This window comes from Gouania willdenowi, chromosome 5 (genome assembly GCF_900634775.1).
Source record: "Gouania willdenowi chromosome 5, fGouWil2.1, whole genome shotgun sequence".
NCBI classification, from domain to species: Eukaryota; Metazoa; Chordata; class Actinopteri; order Blenniiformes; family Gobiesocidae; genus Gouania; species Gouania willdenowi.
The window spans coordinates 21,363,221-21,383,150 of record NC_041048.1 but is presented as its reverse complement, the minus strand read 5'-3'; the positions used below and the strand labels follow the sequence as shown (position 1 = coordinate 21,383,150).

The following is a 19,930-nucleotide window of genomic DNA, read 5'->3' as shown; positions in this document are numbered from 1 at the left end:
TATGGTAGTTTTGTGTTGGGTTAATGGTGCACTAATTGTCGCGATAGTTCAGTTAAACATGGATTTTTTGGTAAGGGAAGTCAGAGCCGCAACTTCGGGATAAGGATTGGCTCTTTGCGCCGAGGTTGTGACCAGGTTGTGACCAGGTGAGCTCTTTGCGCCCCGGGCAACTCGGCGTGCGCATGGTTACCTGGCCGCCGCACCGACGACTGTGGCGAGGCCAGGGAGTAGGGGGGGAGCGCCACCGACGCGGCAAGGAGTGCCGGCCCTTAGAGCCAATCCTTATCCCGAAGTTACAGGTCAATTACTGTCTGCATACACAATCAAAAGATGAAGGGAGGCTGGCCCAACTAACTGACTGACTGACTGACTGACTTGATTTTTGCGACAGTGCTGTGGAGCTTGTGGCCACTAGGGGCGCTTGCGTGAAAGTTACCGGTCTAGCGCCCCTAGTGGCCAAAAGTTACACAGTGTGCCTTTAAAAACAAGCTCAACACCAATATTATTAATCAATTGTGGTAGAATTAGACACCGACTGCACCCGGAGGCCGCATATTTTCCTTTTTTCATACATTTCTTGTCGTTGAATCCTTAATAGTGGTGTATTGTATTGTATATTGTATTGTAGTGTGCTGATGTCATCCTGCAGCAGCAGGTGAGGCCGCTGCGCATGCTGGGTGGAGTTGTTGTGCCCTGAGAGCTCTGCAGGGCTCCAGGGCCCATGAGGAGATCAACGTGACAGTGTGCAGGTCTCATGTCAACAAACACTCCAACTAGCGCTCCCTGGCTTGCTCAGATGCACGTGATTCCTGGACCTGACAATTCATGATTGAAACTCGCAATCTTTGAGTGAAATATGCACAAGGAACGTTTCCTTTCAATTTGTTTATTATTGTTCCTATATATTATATTATAATATAATATATAATATATATATTTTATATTATAATATATTATATTATATTATTAATATATATTATATATATATATATATAATATTTTTCATTTCTATTATTATAATTATTATAGGCTACTTGTTGCACGGTAGCATCCTGTCTTTCTGTGAATATTTCAGTGCACTCTGGCGTTGTCCATTGCAGACACAACAATGCTAATGTGTGTCGGCCTTGTACTAAAGTGTTTCTATTGTAGCTCTGTGCACACGGACATCCTTGTGTTGGAGGTTGCATTGTGCAGCATTGTCACTCTTCCTCCTCTCTAGCCCTTCACCTGCGCGTGTCTGGCTGCCTGCACGTTCCCCGCCTCACAGACATGTTTCCTTACACTTCTTCAGCATGGTGTTACACGGGATCGGACACGCGCCGCCCCCCGCTCTGACGTCAGCCCCCGGCCGCCCACTCAGGCTCCTTATCTGTACAAAGTAGGCGGGGCCTCCACCGAGCATACAGCGCCGTTTAACACGTGAGCCTCATATGACAGAGGTTGGACACTGAGCGGAGAGTCAGAGGGTTTAGTAGAGTCGTCTCTCTTTGCTCCCCCACTTTCCCAACGCGCCATCAACAGGGTTTGGACCCCAGCGCGCAAAATTCAAGGATTACTTAAAAAAAAAAAACAAACAAAAAAAAAAAAACACACACACAGGGATATATTTAGTTTCTTCAAATCAGAAAGCGAAAATTAGGCATTTGTAAAGTTCTTTAGAAAAAGAAAAAAAATATATATTTTTTGTGTATTTTACAAACGCGCCAATAGATGCGTAAAAATCAGTGACAGGACTGGAAAACTACCTGGACTTGGACGGTTTTATTGGAGTACAAAGAATGGATAGAATCCCTGGCGCGCAGCCTCCTCCACTGTCCAAACAGTCGGATCTGTCAGATGTGCACGGGTAAGTCACACTTTACACTCTTCTGCAGTCCTTTCTTTTATCTAATGGAAACTGCTCCCTATACACAGTGAACTTATCTCATTTCCCTTTCCGTTGTCTCTTTAGGATGGACTATCCAATGTATGTTTATAAACCGAGACGAGGAATGAAAAGAGGAGAGGAGAGCAAGGTTTGTTTAAATCTCTGTTTACTCTTTGTTAGACTGTACTATTGGAGCCTTAAGTGTACAAATACATGTTGGGACTTTTTGAGTGGAGGAGGATCTGTGGTGGTGCCATAAAAGGCTGACCTCATTTCTACTATGACATAACTCCTGCATGAGTCTCTCCAGCCTCTGACTGTGCGTCCTTTTATGCAACGTGTCCGTTTCCACAGGAGACCTACAAACTGCCTCACAGACTGATAGAAAAGAAGAGGCGCGATCGGATCAACGAGTGCATTGCACAGCTGAAAGATTTACTGCCTGAACACCTGAAGCTCACGGTGAGTTTACGGTATTTGGTGGGAGTGAGTGGGAACCACTGGATTGGGAAGCACGCACCATCCAGTGGCCGATCAGTGGTATTACATCTGAGCTGACTACGTCAGCAGCTCAGATGGAAGGGAGGGAGTCTTCATGGAGATACATTTGTTCAACTCAGTGGTTCCTATTCCCAAAATGTGGGGAAGCACACGCATTATTATTATTATTATGAATGCTATCCTTTTTTTGATCCCATGTTAATTATTTTTCTTAATGTGGGCCAGAGAAGATGATGAGTAGCCCATACAGTGTTCTGTGTGTTACATAAGACACAAAGATGTGCTGACTGTGTGTGTCTCCCTCAGACTCTAGGCCATTTGGAAAAGGCGGTGGTTTTAGAGCTCACACTCAAGCACGTGAAAGCCCTCACTTCTCTTCTGGAGCAGCAGCAACAGAAAATTGTTGCACTGCAGAACGGCATGCAAATTGGTAAGACGTTGATCACTGTTGCATAAAGCTTGTGATAAAAAAAAAAAAATAAATAAATAAATATACAACCTTTGTATTGTGTCCACAGAGCAGCCAGAAGTCAGTCAGGAAAAGTCGGAAGAGCTTTTCCGCTCTGGCTTTCACATGTGTGCTAAGGAGATTCTTCAGTACCTTGCCAACCATGAGTCTGACAGGGACTTCACTCCGTCCCATGTGTCCAATCACCTTCACAAAGTAGCTGCCGAGGTGTTGCCGAGTCCAGTCCGACCCCGCACTCCTCTCAGCCCTCAACCTGAGGAAATGCCAACCTACCACCAGCCCCAAGCTCACAACGAGATGCCGCCTAGCTTACCCCCTAAACCCAGAGAGGGTTACGGCAGGAACTGTGTGCCAGTTATTCAGCGAGCTTACGCCCCACCAAGTAGTGAGCAGAGTGGCAGTGATACTGACACAGACAGCGGCTATGGGGGAGAGCTGGAGAAAACTGAATCCAGAAAACAGCAGGGGTGTCCAGAATATTACAGCCAGGAGGGCCAGCTGAAGCGACCTCTGAATGATCGCCAGAGCTCCAGCATCAAGCAGGAGGACAGCCGGCCCAGCCACAAGCGTTCCCGCGTGGAGTCATCCGAAGATGAGATGCTCTCGGGCGGAGAGTCATCAACCTCATCGTCCTCTAGCGGTTATGGGAGTTACATGAGTGTATCCCCCAGCCATCCACCCCCTCCTCCACCTCCCCACTCCCTCTGCATGCCTTTCTACCTCATTCCACCCTCGGCTGCAGCATACCTGCCAATGCTGGAGAAATGCTGGTACCCAGGTTCTGTGCCCATGCTGTACTCTGGCATGGGGGCGTCATCTCCTGTCATGTCCAGTGAAAGGCCACCTCCACTAGGGTTGTCTCCCAGAGGAGGTTCTCCAACTCCAGCCATATCCCAGACCCCCATGGACTCCCCTGCCCTTCTTCAGGCACTAAAGCAGGTACCACTCCTCAACCTAGAAACCAAAGACTAAGAGTTAGAAGAACAAGCCAAGAGATTCTTCTGCTCTCATACCTCGAGGCAGAGTTCGCTGTATGTTAGGAAACACAAGTAAGCTGTTCAGCAGTCATTCATCTCCTCTCATCCTCAACGTGGACGTCAAGTGGGAAGTGGAAAGACTTGTGGGAGCAGCTTTGATTGACCTCAGGAGGGCACTCTGGTTGAATGTTTAATGGTCAGCGGTGTCCCTCAGTACAGATGTATCATAAAAATCTAGACCTGCTCTGCAAGCACACACACATGTATGTATTTGGTTGAATGTAAAGAGATCATTGTTTTAGATGCTGCTGTTAAAGTGTAATTGCTGATTACACTGATGCATCCCACTTGTAGCTGTTGTGATAGAGGTAAGCCATCTTGTAACTCTTGCACCAAGTGTTGAGATTCGTGTCACCCAAAGTTTTGCTGCCTATGTCTTTTGTTCACAACTATATCCACCGTAATGCCCTACCAACCAAACACTAGTATGACCATCACCATATGATACAAGCTTTTCCTCAGCGGTGCACCCAGGATGATGAGGAAAACAGCCGCCAGATGCTCACAGAGGTAAAGAAACAGTTGAGAAGAATTGTGTGGAATTATTGTTCAAAAACCTCCTGTACATTTCTATTTTTGATACCTGTTATTCACAGTCCATCCAGCCTGATAGACAGAGGAAGGAAAGGGCAGAGTGTGGACGGTGTGTGTACATACTGTAGCGCTGTGCGGGACATGCTCTGCATGCTCACAATCTTCTTAAGTCAAACCCGGTGTTTGTGCTTACTGTTGCCTTTTACTTTGAAAAGCTGATAAGTATCAGATGTTTGTTATTTCTCTGTACTGCGTATAAATACTGGAGCCCGAGGCATCAGGAGGAAAGAAGTGAATGTAATAGTTTTACCAGAGGACTAGTTTTATATTGAAAGAGGTACTTGAGATTTGTATTTTGGGACCTACATGAAAGATGTTTGATGTACATATTTGTCTATACATGTTGATATACAATATATAAGTGTAATAAAATATTTTTTTCCTGTGGAAACTACAACCCTTACTGTGTGTGTGTTGAATTTTTACAGGTATAAATCATGAACTCTCCACAGCATTTTAACATTGTAACAATTAAACCTTTTCAAATTAGTTTTACCGATACCTTACTCCACATTGGTTACATACACTTTATCTATTCCCTTACAACTGACCAATGCTGATCCATGAATTGCACAGACTATTCTCTGCTGAAAACTGCATTAAATGTTTTTCTTAAAAATAATTCTATCACAGTCAAGCACTGTCTGCAAGAACTAAAATTACCTGTTGACCTATCAAATACAGTATATATCACTTTCCTTTTGTCCTGAGATCATTTTCAGAGACATTGACCCTGTGACCACAACATAATAGATGTTTATTTAATAGATTTGCACGTGATGTGTTTTAAGTCAACAAGTTCCAATGTGTTCCAATTACAATAATGTCCCAATCAAAACAGAAACAAATTCAAGGTTTACCAATCAGCCATCACATAGTGTCATAGTTTAATGGCCTTGAGTTAGGCAACTATGGTAAGAAGCTAACAATAAAGGAGTTGTCAAACATTCTGATAATTCATTATTTGTGAACAAATTAAAAGCTGTTGATTGACAAGTGTCCAAACTAACTGAAATCTCCTGTTTTTTCCTGCCCTAACTGTTGATCCTGAATTATGATAATGCTTGACGTTAGCACATGTTTTGATATTTAAAGTTTTACCACCCCCTACTGGGGATCCATCATTCCTACATCAGAATGAATGGATGGACAGATTTGTCAACGACGAAACACACAGTTTCATGTTTTTAATTGTCCTTATTTTAAACACAAAATATCGATAATCTTCCTTTCCTTACCACTTCTTATCTTTACTCTTTTTTTCCTCATTCTGCTTGCTTTTTATTGAATTATTTTCTTGTCCCTTTCCAAGCACAGCAAAGGAATTTGCTTGCGAGCTCCATGGTTAAAACTGTGACAGATTTGGGTTGTCTTTACAACCTTTGGCTGCAGTTGTAAAACGTCGAGACATGGAAGGCCATCTTTAAATGAAGGAATGGCCCGTGTAGAAGTAGTTTGTTGAGGCACCGACATTTTTGGAAAGGAAGATTGTGAAAAGGGTTTTTTCTGATCAGCACTGGATTGAACTTTTCCTTTAGACATAGACTGAGGATGTTGGAAAGAAAAAGAAACACTCCTTGGCACGAGTGTTGTAGCTTTGGCACTCAGACCTATTTGCTGTGCTTTTCTCCCAGGTTCTGTGTGAGCCACAGAAAGCTGCTGACATGTTAGGCTGCGGTAGGGCTGGAGGTTAGGATGAACATCTGCTCTCATCTCAAATTCCTTCTTTGAGGGAGCAGACTTCCTTAACTTGCTCTTTTCTTGGTTCTCCTTGTCTGACGGGAGGATTTTAGTTATTCTGTTGGAGTTTTGACGTTGTGAGTTATGTCTGTTCTCGAGCTCCTGTGGAGAAGAACATGTTCGTCTATGAAGCAGAGGTCTGGTTTGTCTGATAGGGGAACCTTCCACCAACAGCTTCACTCCCACATAATAGGGAACTTCAACTGCAGCCTGGAGAGAAGATCAATTAAAAATACAAGTCACTTAAAGGGGTGGCATTGTGAAAAAAAGTCACTTCATTATGGTTTTGCTGTAGTGATATACAAACTTTTAACCTCATTCAAAGGGCCAAAGTTGAAAAAGTTCTGTTTCCTCCCTCCCTTGCTCCTCCACATTTTGTAAAAAGTCAGCTCGAAACGGGCAAGTTAGAGTTTCCCCCAATAATACGTCATAAGGTGGAAACTCCTCCTCCTGACAATCCTGGCTCCTCCTACCCTACATAAGAACGTGAGCTCCTTCCTCTCAAACTACCTCAGAGGTAAAAAAAAAAAACAAACAAAAAAAAAAACATGTCTTCGCCCTTGCCTTTATGGGATGATCTGATGTGTTTGTGACCCAATGAGATGCAGCGTTTGGACCAAACAATGAACTATCATCTTAAATGGACTATCCTTGTGGTCAGAAGACGTGAGAATGACAAGAAAGTGACGTAGCAGCTCCTGTGAGTTTTTGAAACAGCTGATTCAGTTGATAGTTGATGTCAGGATGGGGTTTTATTTTGTAGGGCAGGCAAGAACTCTTGGCCTCCCTCCCAGCAGCTTTCTCCTGCCGGGAACCAGCTGCTGGTGATCGGTCACCAGCTGCAATTGATTGACTAACTGCTCTGTGTATAAATGGGGAGGCTTTGCCTCAGTTCAGTGCTAGGACATACTATGTTCTCACTTGTCATCTGGTCTTGGGTTCATGCCAGTAATTCCTGCATCTACAGTCGGTGTTTTTGAATTTAGTATTCCAGCGTTTTTTCCCTGCATGTGGACGTTTTCTTGTTTACCCTCGCTCCATGTTCTTGGTTTTCCTTTTTGTGTTTTTGAATACCTACTATTTCTGTGGTCAGTAGAGGTAAGGAGGAGAAGGAACTGTTAATGATTTACTGCTGCTGCTGTGATAAACACACACACTGAAACAGCGCTGAAGTAGCATGTGTGTTTATGCCTACTCGTGCATATGCATGAAGGCCCAAAAACAGCCTGTTTTTAAGAACGCTCTGACAGTGACTTTTCGGAGGGCTAAAACAGGCGAGTTTGGGAAAATAAACCTGAAATACTATGTTGTTGGGGTTCTTAGAACAACTGGAGATGGGTGAAAAATAGCATAATACTGGACCTTTAAACCAAAAATATTCACTACTAATCAAATTGATCTTGGGGTTTATTGTCTTTAGAAATGCTCTCACCTGTTTGTAGATTAGTCGGAAACCTCCTGTATCTGCAGAAGGATTGCTGCTATGGTCTAAAACAACCTTGAGTGTGTCCACCTGCACACGTGGACAGAGTCGTGATGTCACTGCGGTGGAACAAGCCATTGTTGGGCTTGCATTTATCTCTAAAAGCCACGGGGTCAGGTCATTGCCCAACATAAAATCAGCTCCATACAGCTCAAAGCTGGCCTTTCGGGGTTCAATGTAATCCTGGGCTGTCTGCAGGGTGTGGACAACTGCTTGCTGCATGCCCGGGACCACCACCAACTCCCACTCTGCTTCACGCTGCTGCTGCTGCTGTAAATAAGTCCGAAACTGAGAGGAAGACCACATGTTGTCTTCAGGGAGTGCAGGATGCCGATCACGAGATGCATGTAAGTGTTTTTGGATGGAGTTGTTGCACAAGTGAACAGAGCTGAGTTGGGAAAGAACAAATATGACATGATGTATTGGGAATGTACAATAAAAGATATAACAGACTTGACAGATTACACACAGGATGATAATAGTTTTGTTCTTTGTCTAACCTGTCCAAAGTCTTTGTTGAGAAGGGCTGAGTGGAGAAGCGCAGGTAGCATTCATCGTAGAACCAGACAGTCAGAGGGTTCCAGTCAGTCACAAGGAACCATTGACGCAGGTCAAACTTTGTGCCGTGGACCAGCAGAGGCTGTTCCAGGTATTTCTGGACCACCCACTTACTGTCCTTTACTACCGCTCTATCAGTGTCCACGAGAGACAAAATCTTCTCAAGACGGTTCATGCACATAATCCCTGATAATGGACATTGAAGGAGTGAGATTAGGAATATGACACTTGGGCAGAACATCTTACATTTCACCAGAAATATGATGGCATTAAAAACAAGCAGGATGCTTAGATGGCATTCTAACCAAATGTTTGTACACTCTTATCAAAGCTGTGTTGATCACAATGTATGAATATGTTGCATCAAATGAGGACAACAGTTGTTTCTTCTCTGCTGTGAGCTCTGATGTCATGAGTAATAATACATTTTTTTTCTTTTTTGAAAAAACCTCACCTCTTCCTCTTGACTTTGCACCTGGTTTGACAATCCAGATGTTGCAGACTCCATCTGTATCCAGCTGAGGACAAACCTCCTGCAGCCTGGCCAACATGGCCTCACAGTCCGCCAAAAACTCACTGCTGCCTCTGATCACTGCACCTTTGCTACAAACATGCTCACATCAGAATCATATATACAAATTAAAAAACAAAAAACGTTGTTACTAGAAAAATGTACCCACTGCACAACCATGTAGTATTTCTGCAGGAAATCCACCCACTGCTGTTCCTCCAGTAAGGGCTGTTTTTCTGCTGTCACGTCAAGGTCACCATGCTTCAAACCACAGAGGAAGTCCTGACACACTCGCAGAGCTGTGCTAATTATTTCTGAACCCACACATGGATGTTGCAAATTCTCCACCCGCCCTGCAAAGAAGAATAAACATATGGGTTCTAATGTGGTATTTAGACACAAATAATGAATCATATTATAACCTCCACCTTCACTGACACTGCCCACGGTGTTTTGGATGTCAATCTCTGCATGTCTCCTTAAATGTGTCTCAATGACATGCCGCAGCACGCTGGTACACGCTGTCCTCCTGAAGTCCTCTGCATTTTTGCATGACGACATCAATGGAAGGAATTAAAAATTGCAGGAGAATCTTCAAAAATATAATTTATACTTGACATTTTTCTCATTGAATAGGTTTTTTTTAGGTTGAATTTGACTTTTTGCTTGAGTGATATTACATTTCTGTAACGAACCTATAAATGCATGCTTTTCATCCTCTGCCCCAAGCCTGTAGCATCTTGGAAAGAAGGCGTCAGGATCGGCTGCGTCAAACCAGTGAAGGTTACGCAGATTTACACAAATCCCTACCTTTAAGACATTGATAAATGTAAGACAACACAGCAACTTTAAAACAGACCTGTGGCTTCAAAGTCCCTATGTCACCATTTTTGCCATGATATGCTTTATTACATCTTACTGTACGAAATAAATCATGCAAATATCCAGTAAGAAAAGTGTCAAACTTTGTGTTTTTATCAGCCGTGTTTAGTTAACCATCTCCAATTTGGCTTCCAGGAGCATCGAGTTTTTGATATTCACAAAATCTGTGCGCCATTAGCGTACAAGGAGGGCCGTAAACAGTGTAGACCCACAGTATACTGTTATATACGCACTTGAATTAGCTTAGCCTACGATTTCAGATAATTCACCTCAACACGCCTAGTTACCAGGATCATGCACAACGGGGATATACAGGCAGAGCCTAAATGTGAAAAGTACCGTGCACATGGTCTTCAGACTATTCGGGTCCAGGCTACGATGAAAAAATCCTCAGTAGAGAAGCTGGAGGAAGATAAACAATCTTCTGTACGCCAAATTTCCCATGCCCCCACCAGACGGGGACTCTTTTTGCTCCCCTGGTACTGAGAGAACCCTGGCATCTTAGGTGACCAAAGCGACAGATTGGGAATAAGAAGGCTAGACAATGAAAGGAGTAAAGTCACCAGCAATTGCAGAAAAATTGCTAGATTTAATAGTTTTTAGATAAAAAAGTCCCTAGCTGGAAAGACAGTAAATGTAGCCACAAATGTTACAAATACTACTGACCAGTTCCTAGTCATGCATCACAATCCATTCATTGTCATTCTCCAATTCCTGGCTCTAATTGGAGAATAATGATTTTTCATGAATATGATAAATTTCATGACGATTAAATACTTGGCAGAAACACTTTTTCGGGAGTGTAGTTTCATTTAGCGCCGACACAAAAAAATGGTGCATAGGGACTTTAAGGCAGCCTGTCAATAAAGACCCTAATGAGACCTTAGTGGTGAAAGCCCCAGATTTGGCATAGTGATTGATTATCTGGTCACTCCTTAAGGAATGACAGTGGATGTCGTCCCTCCGTGTGGTCCAGTAGAAATATGTGGTCTCGTTGCGAACAAGTCGAGACTGGTGAAATTGAAAGACACAACGTAGTAAAGCATTTATTCCAAGGCTTCACTAGATATCAGTGTAACCTTTGCCTTACCATGAGGTCATACATGTCGTTAAGGTTCTCCTCTTTCTCTCCTACCCATCTCTCTGTGGAGACCAGTGTGTGGATTACAGGGGAGTGGGTTTCGATCAAAGGGTCTGTGTTAGAGCTTGGTGTCTTCTTTCGCTCAACAACTAAAGACACACCCCTCTAACTATTGTTTCACTCATATGCAGACTAACAGCTCTAACATCGCTCTAGTGCAGGAGCTGGTGTCATTCATTTAACATTATTACTACACAATTTTCAAATTCTCAAATGAATCCAGTATAGTGTAAAATAATATTTCTGTGGGTCAAGAGAATTGTATAGTGAAACATAACATTAAGCATGTGTTTGATGATTAAAAAACAAAAACATTGTCTCACCAGTCTCATCGTCTTCCCGACTAACCTCTCTCTGAAGTGGACTGGACAAACAACGCTCTATCCAGCCTCTGGCCCAAAGGGCCGCCCGGATTGCAGGGTAAGGCCCCTGCACTGAGAACACCCTCCTCAACTAGGAATGAGCAGAGGTACAACTATTTTAAAAATCACTCCTAACATTAAGTGAGCATACTAATTAACAACAGGATGTAGTTGTGTGTTTTTCAGTCACTTTCACAGCTTTTTCCACAAGCGCTTTAGCTTTTGTGAACTTGTCCGGCATAACCACTGGCAGGCTGACCCCACCATGGTGTAGGCCTAACCTCCCCTCTGCTGGAGAACCTCTGGGCAGGAGCACTATTGAAAAAAAAAATTAAAAAACCATAAGCTAATATGAATATTAGTGTAATGACCGGGGGCACTTATGTGTCTGAATGTGTTACCTGGCATCTGTTGCAGATTTGGCTTCTCTTTTCCTATCTGCTAAATGGTGCCATTTTGTGAATAAAAGAAAAGAACAGTAAAGCAGGCAATTGTAAAGGTAAAATATACTCCTTTATAAAAAAAAACAATGGAAAATCTGTGATAGTTATATGTTGCAGTCATTGAGTTGCAGTTTCAAGACCACATTGTGAGGCATTACTCTGTCTTGAGCTGGCCCGGTCTCAGGATTTTCTGTCAAGCCCAGGGGAAACCAGCACTCATCTGCTTTTCTTTAACTTCATTATTATGATAAGCACTTGGTACAGTTTCTGATTGATTAATGCTGTATTTTGACTAAAAACATTTAGCATTAGTTCACTGAATGTTCTGCCTCCTTGGATATCTAACTGATTCTGATTAGTCCATCTTATTTCTAGTCAGAAATCCCTCTGAAAACCTACTTTCGGCCTCTTTCTTATGACAAATAAACATCTTGTTTTCAGATGTTTAAAATAATTCTGGACTTATTAGTGGTGTTTAAATACAATGACATTTGATAGGATTTGGTATTTTTACATGTGCTTTGAAAGAGTTGCAGAACCCTTAATGTTTGTCTGTCAAAGAAAACGAGAGAATGCTCTTTCACTATTCAACCGTGTCATGGTTTTAAAAACTGATTTTCCTAATCTTGGTTTTGACTCCCAAAAGTCTTGGTTTCTGTGTATTTTGGTCTTGTAAAAGCCTTGGTCCTGGATAGTGTGGTCTTGAGTTAGGGACAACTCTATTACACAATACAAGATTAATTCAATGTATTGACAAAGGAAAAAACGACTCGTTTCTACAAATTGATATATAAAATAAAATATAGCAATCATTACAACTGTTATTCCCCAATGACAATCAATCAAGCAAAATTGCTGTCAATGAATGCTAATAATAGTGCTCTTTAGGCAGATTTCCGAAGATGTTTAATGACAGAGAATAAAAATAGACCAACCTTTGTAGCCTCTTCCTTCAGCCGGCGGCTTCTCTCATGCTCCCACGGACTGTTCCCATGACAACCGTGCGTGCTTCAACAGACGGTCTATGGTTACCATAGCAACCATTCCAGAGAAAGGGGACGCTATGTCGGTGGCATGTGACAGATCTTATACTAGAGCTGTGTGTTGACCTGTAGGGCACTGAGCTGTAGCTGAGCAATGGGAGCAAAACAAGTTATAGGGCAGTGACTTGGAGAGAATCATACCATAAACAAGTCCAGTTAAGGACAAAAAGTATTCGATCAATACAAAGCTGGTGCTGGACCTGGGGTCTCTATTAAAGTTATTTTCTGTTTGAGGCACATTCCTTTCTTGGAAATCCTTGTAATTTTGCTTTATTTATTTACATTCTAATGTGTCATGTTTACCTTTTGTCAAACACCTTACTACATGATCCGCTATTGAACTTTGTATCCCTTAAAATGATTCTGTCCTGTGCTGTCCAAGCTAATGGGAGATGGTTGAACAAGTATTGTAAACAATAAGTGAATAGTGTCTTTATTTACTTTTTGAAATGGTAATAAGCCTTTTCACACTCTCAGAAATCTTGTTCTCTTTCAGTTCTCGCGGTTCTGAGGTCAAAGATCAAGAGGTATAAACTTGCCATGGCTGACGGTGTAGGCAGAGAGTCTGACAGAGATTTAGATTATGTTGGAGCGTTGCTCCTTTGAAAGATTTTTTGTGGAAATGTGGTATTGTTATCCAAGGCAGAAATACAGAGTTAGCTGATAAAGCTAACTAAGGGTTTTCACTGGATAGGTCTCTGCTGCGCCACGGCACCGATCGGGTATTGCCCCGCTGTCCGTTGTCTGGTAATCTCCACCGGTTGCGTCTTGAGTGCGCCACGGTGCACTTTTGCTGGACAAATGTGACGTCACGAGACAGAGCAGTTCTCACGATATTTATATAATCGCGCAAGAACGCAGTTAAATGTATGCGTTATAAACGCAACAATAAACCGATAAACAGGTCAGTGTTTCTAACGAAGGAGAACAAGATGGTTGGACTCTGGATTTGTCATTGCCACATTTTTTAAGAACAGCCAACAAAGAAGAGATAAAACTGCACCATTAAAACATGAACTCACTCAAAGTTGTTGCAGTTTACAATGCAGTTACAGTATGAGAGGAAACAATATCGTGAATGTGATTTTGTTTTTACACATTATGAGGTTTTGGTGATGTAGTTACTTGAAATATAATCTGAAGTATTTTATTTTGAAAAGTAACCAGATATTTTGTTGCAGAATATGTGCTTAATTTCCTGTTTAGCTTCATTTTCTCTGTGCTGATTAATGCGTCGTGTGCCAGTGTCCGCCGGAAATAGAAGCCCTGCGTATATCTGGCGGAGGGCACCGGACTACCGCAGCTGGGAAGGAGCAGACATGAACACATAGACTAAAGTGAAAACCTATCAGCTCCGGTGACGTGGTGGTGACGTAACGCAGCGGAGCCGCATCAAGTGGAAATTGGGGGTAATGCTGCACACAAGCTGAAAATTCTAGTTTTTCTTGGCTTTTCAAACAGTGACCAATCAGCTGATCAGTGCTGTTTCACTTGTCAGCCTGTTTAGTGTCCATCTTGTGCACTTCCATTAAATTTGTAAATTTTTCTTAAAATGATAGCTTAATAAAAATAATCATTGACCTGGTTAGTGAATGGTGTAATTCGTAAATTTACTTTTTCAAAGTGAGAACTTATACTGTCATTTTCATACTCGGAAATCTTGATTGTCCAACAATAAATATAAATACAAAAATTCATAACAATCATAAGTTAAAGCCAGTGGCTATCCGTACATAGCCGTATCAATTTATCGGCATTCTATCCATATGTAGCGCCCCTCATTGGCCAGGTTAGGTGACGTAAAAAGTCATGTGATTAAGACACTACGTACTTGTACTTCTGTTTGCTATTAATGCGTAGATTTCTAAACTATGTTACCAGTGTTGGGCAAGTTACTTTAAATTAGTAACGTAGTTACAGTTACTAGTTACTTCTTTCAAAAGTAACTAGGGGTCGTAGGGGTTAAAGTTCATGATGTTTTCCCTATAACTTGGCCACTTCTCAATACGGACACTGGCTAAGACCTCCTGGACCCATCTATTGTGTGATGGAGGGGCGGCTTGCTTCCATTTAAGAAGAATGGCACGTCTTGCCAGGAGAGTAGTAAAGGCGTTTTGCTGCAGAGGACAACTCAGGAGTCCATGACAGGCCAAAAAGAACAGTCAATGGATCAGGGGGGACAGGGGTAGCGAGAATTTGGCTGAGGGTTTCAGACCAGATTTTGGTCAGCCTAGGACAGGTCCAAAACACATGTACGTGATTGGCTGGGGCTTGGTTGCATCTATTGCACGCACTGCTTTTACCTGGGAATATCTTAGCCAACTTGTCATTAGTGTCGTGTGCTTTATGAAGGACCTTACATTGTAATAAGCAATGTCTGGCACAGATGGATGAGGAGTGTGTTAGGTGCAGGATCTTGTTCCACTGCTCAGTTGAAATAGAAATACCCAGATCCCTCCCCCAGGACTCTCAAAGAGAGATTACGGGTGAAGGGTTCAGAGAGTTCATACAGCCAAAATGATTCGCTTATGGTTTTCTGAGAGTAGAAGAAACTGGTCAATTTCAGGTTCGGGGGGGTCGATTGGGGAAATGGGGGAACAACCCCAGCACGAAATGTCTAATCTGGAAATAACGAAAAAGGTGGCTGTTGGGTAAGTTAAATTTAGCGGAGAGTGAAGAGAATGAAAGGAAGATCCCGCCTTCATACAGATTGTCAAGGATTACAAGGCCTTTAGATGACCAAACACGGTAAACGGAGTCCGCAAGAGAGGGAGGAAAAGAAGAGTTATTCAGAATAGGTACATGCAACGAGGCTCTGTGCAGGCCATAGTGTTTGTGAAATTGGATCTCGATCTTAACGGTGTGCAAGACCACTGGGTTGTCAGCAGTGTTGGAGGTCGCGGTGGGTAGTTGTGAGCAGACCACTTGAAGCAGGAGAGCATCTGAGGTGAAAAAAATGAAGTTTTGCAAATGGGGGTGACATGACTGTGGAAGGAAAGGCGGGGGTTAAATTTAACCCCCAGGTTTGTGACAGAGGGAGAGAGGAGAATGGTGTGTCCAGAAAATAAAACAGGTAATTGGGGAGGAGCAGAGTTGATGAGGGGTTCCAGTTTGAATGGCTTCTGTTTTTGAGCCATTTAGCTGCAGGAAGTTTTGACTCATTCACGCCCCTATCTCATCCAGGCAGGAGCTGAGGCGGGTAGCTGTGGCAGAGGGGGAGCAGGGGGCAGTGATTTTAAGATATAGTTGTGTGTCGTCATAGCAATGGAAATTAATTCCATGCCTGCTGACGACACGACCCAGGGGGAGCATGTAAATGGTGAAGAGGGTTGGACTAAGTACGGAGCCCTGGGGGACCCCACAGGTGACAGTGTGGTGTCTAGATTTTGCATCCCCCATTGCTACGCACTCGGCTCTGTCAGTGAGGTAGGAGTGAAACCATTGAAAGGTGGTGCCAGAGAGACCTGTGTAGTGCTGGAGTCGGTGCAGGAGAATGTGGTGGTCTGCAGTGTCAAACGCAGCAGAGAGGTCAAGAAGAATGAGGAAGGATGTGGAATCGGAATCGGAGGCCATCAGCAGGTCGCTGGTGACTCTGATGAGAGCTGTTTCTGTGCTGTGGGAAGGATGAAAACCAGATTGGAATTTTTCATAGAGTCTGTTAGATTTTAGATGATTATGGAGCTGGGTGGAAACAACTTTTTCGAGGAGTTTGGAAATGAATGGGAGATTTGAGATTGGTCTGTAATTTGACAGTGGTTTAGGGTCCAAGGTGGGTTTTTTGAGAAGCAGTAGTGATATTGAAGCCTGTGAGAAAGTGTCGGGTAATTTACGTGTGAGAAAATAATCGTTATAAACTCTGGTTAGTATTGGGACTAGCAGGGTAGATAAAGCTTTATAGAATTCAGTCCCAAAACCGTCTGGGCCTGGTGACTTTCCCTCTGCATTGATTGGATGGCGGTTTGAATCTCTAAGGGGGAGATGGCATGACCCATTTCTTCTGCCACTGAGTTGTTGATTTTATGGTAATTAAGTAATGAGAGAGGGCTAGAAGACAGAGACAGATCAGAACTGCATTCAGAAGTATAGAGTTTGGAGTAATATTCATGAAAAGCCAAGTTAATATCAATGGGGTCAGACACCACACTCCCTGAGGACGCCGTGATTTTAGTTATCAGCCTAGAGGCCACCACTGCCCTAGCCTGATGGGCCAAAAGTTTCCCTACACTGTCTCCATGCTCAAAAAATAGTTGTTTTGTTTGCCTCAGCTGTTTTTCTGCTCTATGTGAGGTCAATATATCATATACTGCCTTCAATAATACCCATTTACTGTACGTGTCTGAGATAGGGTAAGTTGCGTAGAGCGTATCAATATTCCATAACTCGACCTCAATCGCTTGCAATCTTACCCTCTCACTCTTTCTAAACTGAGAAATATACGAGATTTTCTAGCCTCGAATTACAGCCTTAAGGGCCTCCCAAAGGGTTGTGTCCGAGACATCAGTTGTGTCATTAAGCTCAAGGTAAGAGTTGGTTTGCTCACTCACGAAATGTTTAAATTCTTTATCAGCCAAATTCTGGGAGGGGAATTTTCAGGGCCCTGGGGAGAGTCTGGGAGTGGGAAAATGAATGTCTAAGCTATAGGATGATACTCACAGGCGCTGAAGTGGTGCAGTAGTTTGTTATCAATTAGAAAAAAGTCTATCCTTGAGAAAGTACGGTGAACATGTGAGAAAAAGGAGTACATTTTAACATCAGGATTTCTAAATCCTGTGATGGACTGGCGCCCTGTCCAGGGTGTACCCCCGCCCAGGGCCCTATGAGAGCCGGAGATTGGCACCGGCAGACCCCCGCGACCCTGATAAAACGGGAATAAGCGGGTATGAACATGGATGGATGGATGGATTTCTAAATCTCCAGGGGACTGAGAGACCTACTGTAGCTGTGTCGCATGGAATTGTAGCATGCTGGCTTCTTCAGAGAGTCCTCCTTATAATTGTAATTGTCATTTAAAAAAAAAAAAAAAAATCTTTTGCTGTTGTTATCATAATTAAATTGTAATTGAGTTCAGATAATTTACTTTGTTTTTGTGATTGTCATGAAACTTCTATAACAATTGTCAATTATAATTTAACGCAAAACTGGGGAACCATGTTACAGTTCTATGGACAGTTGTACACATATATAGTTAACAATTATCAAAATATTTTTCATATCACGCTTTCTAATATTTTAACATTTAAAAAATAGGAAGCCTAACAATAGATAGTAACGAAATATGATAATAGATATTGTGTATTTTACAGCTGATTTAAGACCCATCATCATAAGAGATGCTAACAGAAAGCTAGCACAAAAGGAAGGTTAACTTTTAGGTTATTTTTTTCAGTATCAGTAATTGTGATTCATTGTAAATGAACTTTAGTAATTGAAAATGTAAATGTAATTGATTTTCTGAGGATAAAAAATAATTGTAATTTCATTGTATTTGGAAAAAATGCTGATTATCCATTGTTATTAAATTGTAATTGAACATGGGTAATTGAAAACGTAATTGTAACTGAAAAATGTAATTGACCAACCCTGACAGGGACACACTCTTCATGGCTGGTGGACCTCTGAATCCCAGACCCACTGTCCGACTCCGTCCCAAACCCAGACAAAGTAAACCCTGTGTAAACCCGCGTCTGACCATCAACTAAACCTTGATTCAGTCTCTGCTCATTTATCCAAACCGCCATAATACTGTAGTTATCAGTGGCAGTACTTGTGGTTACCACAAGGGGGCAGAAAAGTCCTTTGAAATAGATTTAAATGTGGCTAAAGATATTTGTGTGTGCGTGCGTGCGTGTGTTTGTATGCGTAATTTTAATTACCTTTTTATTTTTAGTTTAAATTCTGTCACAGTATCCATGTACACACCCTACTCTGTTCTGTGAGCTGGTTACACTGGAAATATGAGCATCACCACTAACCCATAGCTGCTCCCCTGAGCACCAGACCAAAAAAATGATGTACACCCCTGATTATTGCTGTAAGTTTATCCAAATTTACTGATCAAAGATTATGTGGACAATGCTGCTCGAATAAAGCATTGTTATTATATAATATTAGACAGGGTAAGAACATCAATACTAAATATATTGGATGTGGAAGTTTTTTTTATTTTTATTTTTATGTTTCTCTATTGTAAACAGCATGTAAAACAAAAGAAATAAAGCATGAACTTCACTTATTGGCCATGATATAAACATATTACTCTTATTATTATCATTATTAGTATGTTTGGAATAGGTTTATCAAGATAGGTTTTAACCACAAATCAGTCCAGGTAATTCTTATTATTCTTATGCAATTATGATAAAAAGTAATCCTTTTCCATTAATTTTAATATGTTTTTCATCAATTATCTTTTTGAGCACCAGTTTAGTTTGTTAAATTTGTGGGAAAAATAACAATAAAATCAGTTAATGTATTTTCCCTCTATTAGTCATTATTAACTCTGGCTAACTGTGGGGAACAGTAGGGTATGGGGGGTCGATTGTACAATTGTACATGCTAAAATAAACGGCAACTTTTTTGCCACATTTAGCAACAAAAGTATGTGAAATTTTGTGATTGTTTTTTTTTTTTTTTTTTTTTTTTTTTTTTACTTTTGACCAGATTTACAGCAAATAACAATTAGATTTAAATTTAACACTTAATGTTTATATTTAACATTTATATTTAGATTAAGATTTATATTAAAATGTAACGATTAGATGTAACATTTAGATGTAGATTTAATATTAATATTTAAATGTAATATTTAAATTTAGATTTAAATTTAACATTTAGATTTACATTTAATATTTTACATTTAAATTTAGATCTAATATTCAACATTTAGATTTATTTTTTATGTTTAAATGTAATATTTCAATTTAGATTTAACATTTAGATTTAAATTTAACATTTAGATTTACATTTAATATTTTACATTTAAATTTAGATCTAATATTCAACATTTAGATTTATTTTTTATGTTTAAATGTAATATTTCAATTTAGATTTAACATTTAGATTTAAATTTAATGTTTAGATTTACATTTAATATTTAACATTTAAATTTAGATCTAATATTTAACATTTAAATTTAGATCTAATATTTAACATTTAAATTTAGATTTTGCATTTACATTTAACATTTAGATTTAATATTTAACATTTGACATTTAACATTTAGATTTAGCATTTAGATTCAGATCTAATAGTCAACATTTAAACTTAGATTTTATATTTACATTGAACATTAGATTT

The 19,930-nt window shown here is 41.1% G+C and overlaps 2 protein-coding genes across 7 annotated transcripts; one reads left to right on the top strand and one right to left on the bottom strand.

Annotated features, from left to right (window-relative positions):
* Nucleotides 1-1,419: 1,419 nt before the first annotated feature.
* On the top strand, nt 1,420-4,870 carry LOC114463193 (class E basic helix-loop-helix protein 40-like). 3 transcript variants are annotated; one of them, XM_028446553.1, is made up of 5 exons: nt 1,420-1,849; nt 1,955-2,009; nt 2,225-2,332; nt 2,678-2,801; nt 2,890-4,870. In XM_028446553.1, exons 1-5 carry the CDS (start codon nt 1,782-1,784, stop codon nt 3,810-3,812), a joined length of 1,278 nt encoding a protein of 425 aa, XP_028302354.1. In that variant the 5' UTR covers nt 1,420-1,781; the 3' UTR covers nt 3,813-4,870. The 3 variants fall into 3 exon arrangements, with proteins under 3 accessions (XP_028302354.1, XP_028302353.1, XP_028302355.1); XM_028446552.1 differs by having other exon boundaries at nt 1,421-1,849; nt 1,955-2,018; XM_028446554.1 differs by having other exon boundaries at nt 1,770-1,853; nt 1,955-2,018.
* Nucleotides 4,871-5,371: 501 nt separating this feature from the next.
* On the bottom strand, nt 5,372-12,586 carry ttll3 (tubulin tyrosine ligase-like family, member 3). 4 transcript variants are annotated; one of them, XM_028446534.1, is made up of 13 exons: nt 12,527-12,586; nt 11,550-11,586; nt 11,339-11,463; nt 11,110-11,239; nt 10,736-10,788; nt 10,528-10,656; nt 9,459-9,573; nt 9,192-9,302; nt 8,933-9,116; nt 8,707-8,855; nt 8,195-8,438; nt 7,644-8,082; nt 5,372-6,421 (listed from the first exon to the last, which is right to left on the bottom strand). In XM_028446534.1, exons 2-13 carry the CDS (start codon nt 11,554-11,556, stop codon nt 5,753-5,755), a joined length of 2,355 nt encoding a protein of 784 aa, XP_028302335.1. In that variant the 5' UTR covers nt 11,557-11,586; nt 12,527-12,586; the 3' UTR covers nt 5,372-5,752. The 4 variants fall into 4 exon arrangements, with proteins under 4 accessions (XP_028302335.1, XP_028302333.1, XP_028302336.1 ...); XM_028446532.1 differs by having other exon boundaries at nt 11,550-11,589; nt 12,527-12,577; XM_028446535.1 differs by having other exon boundaries at nt 11,550-11,600; nt 12,527-12,570.
* Between the last annotated feature and the right edge of the window lie 7,344 nt (nt 12,587-19,930).